The 12,510-nt window shown below is 32.4% G+C and overlaps 1 protein-coding gene across 1 annotated transcript; it reads right to left on the bottom strand.

Annotated features, from left to right (window-relative positions):
• Positions 1 to 5,449: 5,449 nt before the first annotated feature.
• Positions 5,450 to 8,900, bottom strand: LOC124935295 (probable CoA ligase CCL5). Its single transcript, XM_047475739.1, has 5 exons — positions 8,469 to 8,900; positions 6,938 to 7,897; positions 6,089 to 6,156; positions 5,664 to 5,766; positions 5,450 to 5,575 (listed from the first exon to the last, which is right to left on the bottom strand). The coding sequence occupies exons 1-5, from the start codon at positions 8,898 to 8,900 to the stop codon at positions 5,450 to 5,452; spliced, it is 1,689 nt and encodes a 562-aa protein (XP_047331695.1).
• Positions 8,901 to 12,510: the final 3,610 nt, after the last annotated feature.

The following is a 12,510-nucleotide window of genomic DNA, read 5'->3' as shown; positions in this document are numbered from 1 at the left end:
AGTGCGGACGTTCTCGTTGTCTCCACTAATCAATTCGACAAGCGTTGGATTATGGAATTTAGATGTTCGTTCCATATGACACATAATGAGAGTTGGTTCGAGACCTATGAGAAGACTTTGGTGTACTAGGTTTTTTTAGGTAACAACAAGTCTTGTAGTGTGATGGGGATCAGAATAGTGTGTTTGAAGACGCATTATGGAATCGAGAGGGTATTGACGGATGTACAACACGTCCTATACCTTCGAAGGAATTTAATTCTCTCGATTCATTAGACCAACTTGGTTTTACGTGAAAGGGTGAGAAGAAAGTGTTGAGGGTCACAAAGGGGTCGTTAGTGGTATTGAGAGGAGTGTGAGATAAGAGTCTTTATGACTTTTAAGGAAGCACCATGGTTGGTGATACGATGACAGTGTTGGAGCCTCGAGATGTATCACCCACAAGTCTATGACATAAGAGATTGGGGAACATGAGTGAGAGTGGTTTGAAGGAGTTGAGTAAGAGAGGCTATTTTGGCAAGGAGAAATTTGATGATGTTGAGTTTTACGAGAACTGCATATACGGTAAAATTACGAGGGTAAAGTTTGGATGGTCGGTTGAGGTGACTCGGGAGACGCTCAGTTATGTTCACTCAGACATGTGGGGGGCAACAATGACTGCAACTCCAAGTGAAGATCAGTACTATATCACCTTCATTTTCTAAGTTCAAGGATTATAAAAAGATGGTAGAGACTCAAACTGGGAAGAAGGCTAAAAATCTACGAACATATAACGGTTTGGAGTACTTAGGCAAGGAGTTCAATCATTTTATCAAGAAAGAAGCGGTAGACACCGCAACAGAATGGATTGACGGAGCAAATGAACAGAACGCTACTTGAGCGTGTTCGGTGTATGTTGTTTGAGGCCAGTTTAACAATATAGTTAATCTTATCAATCATTGTTCATCGACGACATTGGAATGCAAGACACCATAAGAAGTTTAGAATGTCGCTCCTCAAAAACTCGACAACCTCAAGATGTTTGGGTGTGTGGCTTACATGCACCAACATGATGGAAAATTTGATCCGAGAGCGAAGAAGTGTATGTTTGTGTGAGCTACTCGCGAGCCACTTGGTCAAAACTCGACTTGAGTTTGACTTTGACCAAGTTCAAGTTGAGCTCGAGCTCATATAATATTTGCTCGATGTCTTGTCGAGCTTTTTCGAGCTAGATAATAAATAATATATTTATTTATTTATTTTATTATTAAACCTAAAATTTAAAATTAATATTTTTTCTTCACAAATATTTAAAAATTTAATTTTAGTTCAAGTTTTTGAGTCGAACCGAGATTTTAGTTAAATAGTCGAGTTGGTCTCTAGTTTAAATTTATAAACTCGTTTGAGTTTGAGTTCGAGTCGAGCTAATAAATACTTAGTCGAGTCGAGTTCGAGCTCAAGCTGACTTGAACTCGACTTGACTCATTTGCAGCCTAGTTGAAATTTATTGTTTAATTTTGGACACTATTTACTATTTAAATATTTTAAAAATATTTTATTTACAAAGTGTTTGTCGAAATTTAATTTCTTTGTCAAAACTGATAAGGGTTATGTATTCTTTTGAGCGTAAGAATGAATGTTTTAGTTTGGTTGAGCATAACATTTTTATAGGGTCGGGTATTTCTTATAATGGTTCATACAAATTAAAGTTAGGTATTATATTTATTGAAACACTATTAATTGTGCATCATGATGTTAATGTTAATACAAAACGTGATTTCATTAATGAATCGTCTACTTTTCTTTGGGTCATATATCTAAAGATAAAATTCAAAGATTAGCAAAGAATGAAATCCTAAATTATTTGGATTTTACTGATCTTGGAATTTGAGTGAATTGTATTAAGGGGAAAAAACAAGATACACACTTAAAAAAACAATCACAAGAAGCACACAACTCCTTGAAATAATACACACCGATATTTGTGGGACTTTTGATGTTCTATCTTTTCGTGGAGAAAAGTATTTCACCACATTCAATGATGATTTTTCATGTTATGGATATGCCTATTTAAGATACCTTTAAAATTTTTATCATTTAAGTTGAAAGACAATAATATAGAAATGTGAAAATTGTTGAATCTGATAGAAGTTGTGAATATTATAGCAAGTATGATAAAAGTGGACAGAGTCCTGGTCCATTTTCTAAATTAGTATAAGGTCATTGCATATGTGATCAATACCAGAATATAATGGTGTTGCAGAAATGCGTAATCATATATTAATGAATATGGTTAGGAGTATGTTAAATAATTAATCTTTACCCATATAATTATGGATGAATGTTTAATGACCACTGTATATTTGTTAAATATGATTCCTAGTAAGTCAGTTCAAAAGACACCTTTTGAAATGGATAAGAATGAAACCTTGTTTAAGGCACGTTCATATTTAGGGTTGCGTAGTGGAAGTAAGAATTTATAATACATGAAAAGAAACTGAATTTAAGAACAATTACTTTTTCATTAGTTATCTAATAAAATCTAAAGGGTATATATTTTATTGTCCTAACCATATTATGAGGATTTCTGAAACTAGGAGAGTTAAGTTCATTGAGAATGTGGAAATCAATTGAAGTTTGAACTACGTAAAGTAGGAATTCAAGTTGTTATTCATGTTAATGACTCACCCGAATAACAAATTAATGATCAAACTCCACATAATGAAGTTATTATGAATAACCTATGATTAATTGCATTAAGACGATTTATAAGGGACAAAATCTGTAATTTCTGATAATTGTGTGGTTTACCTACAAGAGTTAAAATTCGACTTAGGAATCACTAATGATCGAGTTTTGTTTATACAGGCCATCGAAAATGAATGTTCCTCTAAATAATTAGACGCCATGAAAGAAAAATTAAAATCTATGCATTACAATCTAGGATCTTGTCGAATTGCCAGAATGCTACAAAAAAAGAAGTCAGGTATAGACGATTGTTTAAGATCAAGCACGACTTAATTGGCAATATCGAACGATATAAAAATATACTAGTTTTCAAATATTTTACTTAGAAAGATGGTGTATATTTTTGTCTATTTCTAAAAAGTATTTTTTTTAGAATTATTAATGCAATGGTAGCTCATTATGACTTAGAGCTCCATCAAATGGATGTGAAAACTATTTTTCTAAATGAGAATTTAGATAAAGATGTGTTCATTGATCAACTAGAAGGTTGTGTGGTTGAAGGAACATAACACATGATGTGTGAATTAAAGAAGTTAATATACATACTTAAACAAGTGTCCCGTTAATGATATATTAAGTTTAATAATATCATTACATCTTTTGAGTATAGGAAAACATTGATGATAGATATATACCTAAATATCAATGAGAGCAAGTTCATAATTATTGAGATTGGTGATGAATATGTTCATACCAAGTTCTAATCAAATTAAAGACAAAAACATTAAAGATTATTTTTTGTTGAAGAATTAATGTTAGAAAATAAAACTCAAAATAAAGTAGTTAATCTTGGTAATTAATTTTGATTGGAGAATGAAAATATAGTTGTCATGTCATTATCCAAGTATTGATCCATGTAGTGATCAATGTCTTGAAAATGACATCAAATAGAGCTTGGGACAAAGCACAACATCGGAAAAAAAGAGAATGAGACAAGTTAATTTGAATTATTTGTTGTCTAACCAAAGTTGAAAGTGACAACACACTACTGGAAATTTCCAGATTAGCCAATTGTGGTAACAATTGCATATATCTTATTTGACTTGTCTTATAACTCTAATTTTCTAGACTTTGACTATTTAATGGGAGCTAAAGAGAACCCATAATCTCATGATGAAATTTGAAGTAAGTTAAGAGATATTCATTTCTCAAGTGAGGTTGTCCAAGAGAATATTCTAATTTTTTAGTTACGAGTGTTTCTTGTAAATCTTTGTGTTTCTTCTTGTAACTTCACCATTTGATCATAGTGAATATCCTTGCTCTGTCTTAGCAAGTGAATGTTGTTTTATTGCTATTTCATTTCTTTGTTCATTTTTTTATTCTTAAAACATTATCTCTTTAAAGAGATTGTGTCTGTCAAACATTATTTGCAAATTTTATTAGTTTGTGCATTGTTTAGTTGTCCAAATGTAGAAACTTATTGCACATCTCCCTCAACAAGAGTTTTGATTTTGTATAATGATGATATCTTGTTTGCGACTAATGATTTTGGTTTGTTGCATCAAATCAAAGTTTTTCTCTTTAAGAACTTTGAAATAAAAGATATGAATGAGGCATCCAATATGATTGGAATAGAAATATTTGGTGATAGATGACATGGATTGTTGACATAGAAATATTTGCTAAAAGATATTTAATTTTGAATGAAAGATTAAAACTAATAGAACTCATCAAATAGTTGTTCCAACTTATCAATAATATATTCGAAGTTGAATCGAAGTTGTTTTCTCATCTGAATTCAATGGTTTACTTGTGTATTTCAGTGTAGAAACCAACTAAATCAATCTGCTTATAACTCTAATGTAAATATCAAACTCAAGAAATGTGCAGAATATATACATATGCCAAAATCAAATATAGTTCCTAGTCTCAACTAGGCATATGATTATCTCAAATATTACCCTAAGCTCAAAGTATAATCTGTTTTAGGTATTATTTTCTTAAATTATTGTTTTTAGTTGTTGATTCTATTTCCTTTTGAATAATGGTTTGGATCATGTTGAAGGATTATTAATGAATGATTGAGACTTGCAAGTGAGATGATCAATATATCTTGTACAAGATCTTTTGGTGTATTTGATTATTAATAAAAGCTTATATTTTGAACAAAAACATGAAAAAAAACAACTTATCAACTCATAGAATTTAATCAATTTATCTCAATAATCTCAAACTCATTTACTTCAATCCTTTCCCCCAAATTCAAACATGGTAGAACTCAAATCAATTATTAAGTCAAATCAATTCAAATGCAATCCAAAGTAAAAGAAGTTTATGAAGAGAAAATTATTTTCATCAAACTTTTATTTAATTTTGAAGTTTGTATTCATAATATCATAGAAACATAATAATTAAACGCAAACCGTCCATCAAGAAATAAAAACTCTCTTATTTATTTTTAAGAAATCAACTGTCAATGATTTGTTTGAAATCAAAAAGTAAAACAAAGTTTCATAATTTTTCCAAAATCAAAATTCAGTTTCTTTTACTAATCAATCCAAATGAGTTCATAAGAAAGCGCAAAAAACATATGACCGAAATACAATCTAAAATGCGAGAGAAATAAGAGACTAAATACCATTCTAACGAGCCATTATATCTTCATTTTGAATTTGAATATGACTAGAATTGAGATCTAAATTCAATCCAAATACAAAAACTTAACAAAAGAAAGGTGTTCCCAATACTTTATTGAATCTTGGTTTTATTTATTCATTAGCTATTCTTAGAGCTTGGAACTCATAAGTTGTTGGGAGTGAGCGACGAGTTCCTTCCTCAAGATTTTTCCAGCCGTGGATCTTGGAATGGCGGTTGTGAAGCTCACTCTTCTTATCTTCTTATAAGGAGCCACCTGATACATAACTAGCTATTTCAGAATTCCTTCATTGTTATATATATCTAGAGAAAAAAAGAAATGAACTAGCCAATGTCATTCATACTTGGGTGGCGACAAATTGGATGATTTGATCTTCGGTTATCTTAGAATCTCCGGTTCTAACAACATAGGCCATTGGTATCTCCCCTGATTCCTCATCTTTAAATCTGCCCACAATTTAGTTAATTACTAAGAAAAACTTGTCAATGTCAAGAAACATGTTAAATTAATGATGCAAAAGGGGGTTAGTTTAGATCTAATGTTCCGAAAACATGATTATAGTAAGAACATTAAGATTCACGTGGAGCTAAATTGTTTTCAAATTAAACCTTGACCTTATCAATTAGTGATAATTTGTGACAACTATGTCACCTTATATTTAGTTTATAATCACAAAAGGTCACCTTATTTTCCTTTAACTAAGCAAACAATTGTATTTAATAAAAAAATGAAAATTAAAAAAAAAAGTTAATTAGCCAATTAACATACGGTATAACTGCAGCATCAAGAATCTCAGGATGGCTCACTAATAAAGATTCCAATTCTGCTGGTGCCACCTGCATCAAATCATTTGTACATGAAAAAATTATTGAATTTATTAATATATATAATTAAGAAATATTATTTTATCAAATATAAATGAATAAGATCCTTACAAAAAAATATTAAAATAAATTTATAAGGTCTGAATAGGATTGTTTACAAATAAAGTAATGTACTTGACTATGTAAAATTTATATTATTGATATCATGTTTTAATTATTTTTTAGATTTTACTCAAAATTCAACATTTTCTTTTCAACCATTCATTTTATTTATCAAAATAATAAAATATATTTTATTTAATATATTTACTCTTATCTATGATTAATAAAGTTTTAATTTTAAAAAAAAACTTAAGAAACAATTTTTTTTTTTTTTTTATCTAAAACACAAATAAAACTCAAAGATCAAACAAACTCTAATAGGTGGCCGGTTTTGTAAAGTGAATTTTTTAATATTTTTTTATGTTGTTTTTTTTTGTGTTTATTTGATTATTATGTATTTGATGTTTATTAATTTTGATTTTAACTAAAATTTATTGGGTATTTTTGTAATCATATTTTAGTTTATTTGTAAGAGTTTGAAACCAAAATATATTTGTTTCTCATTTTATTTTATTATTTTGAACAAAAAGAACTAGCATAACACCATTATTTTGTCCTAATTGAAATCATTATCTCTAAATTGGGTCTTTTAAGTCAGATTTTTTCTACCGCTCACTTTGTTCTATGAGATTACAAATTTTTATAAATGCTTACCAATTAAACTAATAAACAATATTGAAAGTATATATACCTGATATCCATTATGCTTGATAAGTTCCTTAATCCGATCAACAATATAAACAAATCCATCCTCATCAAAATAACAAAGATCTCCCGTCTTTAACCACCCATCTGAGTCCACCGTTGCATGCGATGCCGCCTCATTATTCAAATACCCTTTCATAATCGCCGGTCCTCTCAACCACAACTCTCCCTTCCCATAAGGCGCCAAAACATTTCCCGTCTCCATATCAACAACTTTCGCACTAAACGTCGGCACAAGTCTCCCCGACGATCCTTGACGAGCCTTAGCATCCTCATCCGCTACCATAAATGAAGCCGCCCCCGTGCTTTCCGTTAGCCCGTACCCTTGTCGTAGTTCAATCCAAGGGAACTGCCTTCTAAATCCATCGGCCACCTCTTTACTCATAGGAGCCGCACCGGTTCCCATCCTTCTCAACGAGGATAAACTCGAGGCAGTCGCGTGAGGGTTCTTCACCAACCCTAGAATAACCGGGGGTACGGCTGCGATGTTTCCAACTCGGTAGGTCTTAACCGCGTCAATCATGGCCACGAGATCGAACTTTTGCATTATTACCGTCGTGATATGAGAGCAGAAGAGGCCGAGGGCGAAGAATGCTAAGCCGTAGATATGGAACATTGGTATTAAGCATAAGAATATGTCGTTTTCGGAAGAGGACGCGTATACGGACCATTTGAGAAGTGTAATCACGGATATGAAGTTTCCATGGGTTAATACTACGCCTTTGCTCACTCCCGTAGTTCCCGATGAGTATAATACCGCGGCCGAGTCCGACTGAGTCAACTCACATAAGGGTAACTCGAGATCCGTCGAGTCGCAACACTCGATCAAGTCCTCGACCGAGAGAGAGGCTGATTTTGTAGTGACGAGCGTAGGTAAACCCGACGAGATTAGTTTAGAAAGCTCGTCGGGTGAAGCGATACCGAGTTTTGCTTCTGAGTCACTTACCTAATTGTTAGAACGGATCCATGAATTAGAGTTAAAAAATTAAACTTAATGAAATTAGAGTTAAAAAATTAAACTTTTTGTAAGGAAATCTTTTCTAAAATCCATGACAAAATTGATGTAGTTAAACTTGAAAACTATAACTTAAAATTGTTGGATAGTTAAGACTTATTTGAAATAGTTAGGGTTTATTTTAAAAAATAATTAGTTATATATATTATTATTATTTTTTTATTTATATATATATAATTAAGTTATCACAATATTAAAAAGTTATATTTATAAAATTATTTATATTAATTTATTTATTGAATAAATAATAACATTTTTTTAATTTATAAATATAAATATAAATTTTATTTTTATTTTTGTGTGAAATAGTAAAACTCGAAATTATTAATAAACTCGTAAAATTTTATTATTATAAATTTAAAAATTATAAATGTTTAACCAGTTTAAGAGTTAACTAAATTAAACTCATTAGCTCTCTCTCAAATTATAAAATTGAGATTTTAATATCTTTGTTTATAAGCCTATATAAATTATAAAAAATTTAAATAAAAAAAGCCCTTACCTGTTTGGCGATTTCCGACTCGGTGTTAAGTGGATTTGCGGTGGTCAGAACAGCCCCGAGGGAGAGTACCGCTAAACATATGGTAGGGTAAATTAGACAATTTGGGGAGAGGACAAAAACAACGTCGCCTTTTCTTATACCGAGCGCATGGTACAAACCGATAGAAAGGGAACGAACGGAGTGCATGAGTTGCGAGTAGGTGACTCGGTTTCCCGTGACCGAGTCAATAAGTGCAACCTTTGACTCGGCATAACCCGGGCTTGGAAACTGCGAAAGCACAAACTCCGCTGTACCAAGGTCATGTCGAGTTGGTATGTTGAATGACTCGGTGAGTTGGATCAGTGAGTGGAAGATGCCAGTTTTGTAATCATAACCGCTTCTCCGATCAACCGGACCAACTTTGACGTCGGAGAATTCTTCCTGGCCGGACATTAATTAAGGTTTTAAGTAATATATAATGGTTGGGTATTTAAGATTGGTTAGATTTGGTCTGGTCTGGCCTTTAAATATTTAAGAGCATACAAATATATTATTATGCTTTGTAATATCCGTTTATTATAGTAAGCAAATAACTGTATTTGCTTAACTTTATTCACAAAGTCACTGTCTCGATTAATTATATTACGTCTGATTATTATTTGATGTTTGAGATATTATTAAATTAAAGAAAGAAATTACTCATATATTGAATAACAAATAATGAACAGTTTGTGTCAAGTGGAAAGTGCTTTTGATAATTTATGTGAAAATGAAAAAGGGAAGTAATTTTGTTTATATTCTGTATGAAAAATATTATTAAATTAAATGAAATATTTTGAAGTGTAAAATGTGAATTTTAAATTTGTAAATCATGTTATATAAAGTTTTTTGGATTACAATTTTTTTTTTAAATTATTTAAAATATATATGGTCACCGTGATATGAAAAAAATGAATGACATAGGGCCATTAGTGAGTCATCCCTGGACCCTAGTCATAGAGGATATTATTCTTTTTTATGTATATGATCACTTTGATCTTATCTTTGTTTTATATTGAAATGTAACGTTTGATTAGTGTATTTGTATGATTTTTTTTTATTTTTACTTATGTTCCTCTTTTTTATTTTTTGCATGGGTCTTCTTTCCTGACCGAAATGTTATGGCCCATTAGTAATTTTATCTTGTGACATAGCGTTGTAACCCTCTTAACGGGACATTACAATAACAGAATGCAAGAGAAGGCCTAGGAGAGGAATCTCGATTGCTGCCATTGAATCAATTGAGTTTGGTGCTATTGTTTTCGTATATAAGAGAAGTGTGTTGAAAACTATCACTCTAAGAATGAAAACGAAATAATTACAATCGTAGTGGAATGTATAACAATAGCGTAAAAGTATGAAATAATGAAATAACGACACAAGAATCTTACCCAGGTTCGGAACAACAATGTCATATGTCATACTTTCGGATAATCGATTCAATAGAGTTATAATAGGAATTACAAACTCTAACTCTCTCTGTTTGTTCTAAGTTTTTAGTCTCACGTCACTCTTCTCGTTTATCATGTATAAATATATATATATATATATAGTCTTTTAGAATTAATAATTAGGGTAAAGATCATGTGATATCTTTAACATCTCCACCATGATATGATCTTGTGGTGATTTAGTTGATATTTCAATAATAATACGATTTGATTGACATATTCATTATATATGATTTCATGTCTTTTCTAATCCAACAAATAATCGCACATATCTCCATTCCTCTTTTTGTACCTAACATTGAGGCACACCAAATTGGGCCTCAAAACCTACGCCCAATTCCACCAATTCTCCACCTTACCTCTATGTCTATTGTCAAACGAATTGACTTCATCACCAAGAACACCCTAGAACCGATCCTCCTACTTCTCCAACTACGTTTTAACTTTTGTGATGTGAATCAAGTTGTAACATTTTCGAAACTTGATTTCCGTCTCCAACTTCATGGCCATATCTGTGGGTTTTTTTTATCTGTGTGAACCTTCTCCATAAAGTAACGGAGAACTCACTTTGTCGCCTCCCAATGTTCTTTATCCGAGTTTTTCATAAAGCAACTAACAAGAATGACCGCGTGAACAAGATCAGGTCACTTACATACCATGACATACATTAGGCTCCCGACGACATTTGCATATGGGGTGTTTGTCATTCACGCATTTTCCTCCTCGGTACTCGGTGATATCTTGGAGGAGATCTTGAAATGAGTAGTTAATGGCGTTTGAACCGCCTTAGCGCAAGACATCCCGAAGTTGGTGACCACTTTTCGAAGGTAGTCGCTTTGAGACATGAACATAGAGTCTTTCTCCTGATCCCGCTCAATCACCATCCCCAAAATTTTCTTAGCTGGTCCCATATCCTTCATCTCGAACTCACTCTCTAGAAAACTCTTGACCTTGCGAACCTCTTCCTTTTTTCAAGGTGCGATCAACATACCATCCATGTAAAACAATATGAAGACCCTACAACCATCAACCCATTGACATAGACACAACTATCAAAATTACTTATCACGAAATCGTTACGATGGAAGAATCTATGTAGGGGCTTGGGTGGGTTGAAGCCCACCCCGAATTTTTTTTTACGATAGAAATATGACATTACCTCTTAATTTCTTAAAATTTTTAATATAATTCATTGTTTTTTATCTAATTATTAAAAAAATGGTAAAACTTTACTTTTAGATATTTGCTTTTTTCAAAAAAAATTCGTTATTATTTTAAGCCTACCCTAATTTTTTTTCAAGTCCACCCTAGTTCGAAATCCTGGGTCCGTCCCTGAGTTACGAACCATGAACTCATCAAAACGCACATACCATTGTTTGGGAATTATTTCAAACCATAAAGCGGGTGTTTAAAGAGATATACCTTGCCTTCATCAATGGGTTTGACGAACCCCTCGAGTTGTGTCATGAAGATCTTCTCCTCCACGTTTCCATGAAAAAATGTCGTCTTCATATCCATTTATTCGAGCTCCAAGTCAAACTGATTCACTAGAGAGAGCAATACACGAATGGACGTGTGCTTCACTAGATCTATTTAAAGTCAATCCATTCGTGTTGTGTGAAGCCCTTAGCTACATATCTCGTCTGAAACATTGGTTTATTATTATACACTATACCTTCTCTACACTTGAACACCCACTTTGAATTAACCACCCGCTAATTCTTGAATTTTTCCACCAATTTTCACGTCTCATTTTTGTCAAACGATGTCATCTCCTCCGCCAAATCACGCTTCTAATCGATTCTCTCTTTGCTCTCCATCGCTTGTCTAAATAATCTCGGCTCTCAATCTTGTACCTCATCTGCCACAAGAAATTCAAAGGCCACCAAATTGGAGTAGCCAAATCTCTTCGAAGTTTGGGTTGTCCTACAGTCTCTATCACGCGCTAACTAGTAGGAGCTAAGGTTCTCTTCCGGATCCGTACATTCCTCCTCTACATCACCGTCTATTCCATCATCTTCACTAGCCTCCCCTGTGTCTACCGATTCTTTAGTCATCCCTTACAGGAACTCCACCTCAAATTCGATCATCTCTTTAGCGACTTCGCCGATTTCGACTAACTGTGTTGCCCCATAATAAGACTTGGTTTCCCTAAAGACCACGTCACAATTAATGATGCACTTGGTCGTCTCCCCTACCTTGTAAAATAGTTTACAACCCTTTACTCCATCAGAGTATCCAACGAACATGCACTTCTTCGCTCTCGGGTTTAACTTTCCATCATGTAACCCAAAAAAATACCTTAAGTTTTAATTCCGCGGAAAAGCTCGAGGTTCGTAAAATTCAACCTCAGTTTGTGTGTCAGAATTTTCTTTTAAAATAAAACATTGTTTTTAAAAGATTTCATTATTTCCTAACAGCTTTTGAAATTAATTTAAAATAATTAATTTCGGGGTTCAATTTTAAATAATCCAGGGATTTATGATATTCAAATTACAATTTGATTTTTAGAAAATCCTTTAGTCAAAATTAAATAATCATAATTAATTAAAAGATTATTCATTTTGAAATAG

This window comes from Impatiens glandulifera, chromosome 4 (genome assembly GCF_907164915.1).
Source record: "Impatiens glandulifera chromosome 4, dImpGla2.1, whole genome shotgun sequence".
Classification (NCBI taxonomy): Eukaryota; Viridiplantae; Streptophyta; class Magnoliopsida; order Ericales; family Balsaminaceae; genus Impatiens; species Impatiens glandulifera.
The sequence above is the reverse complement of the archived record's forward strand: the minus strand, read 5'-3'. Positions and strand labels throughout refer to the sequence as shown.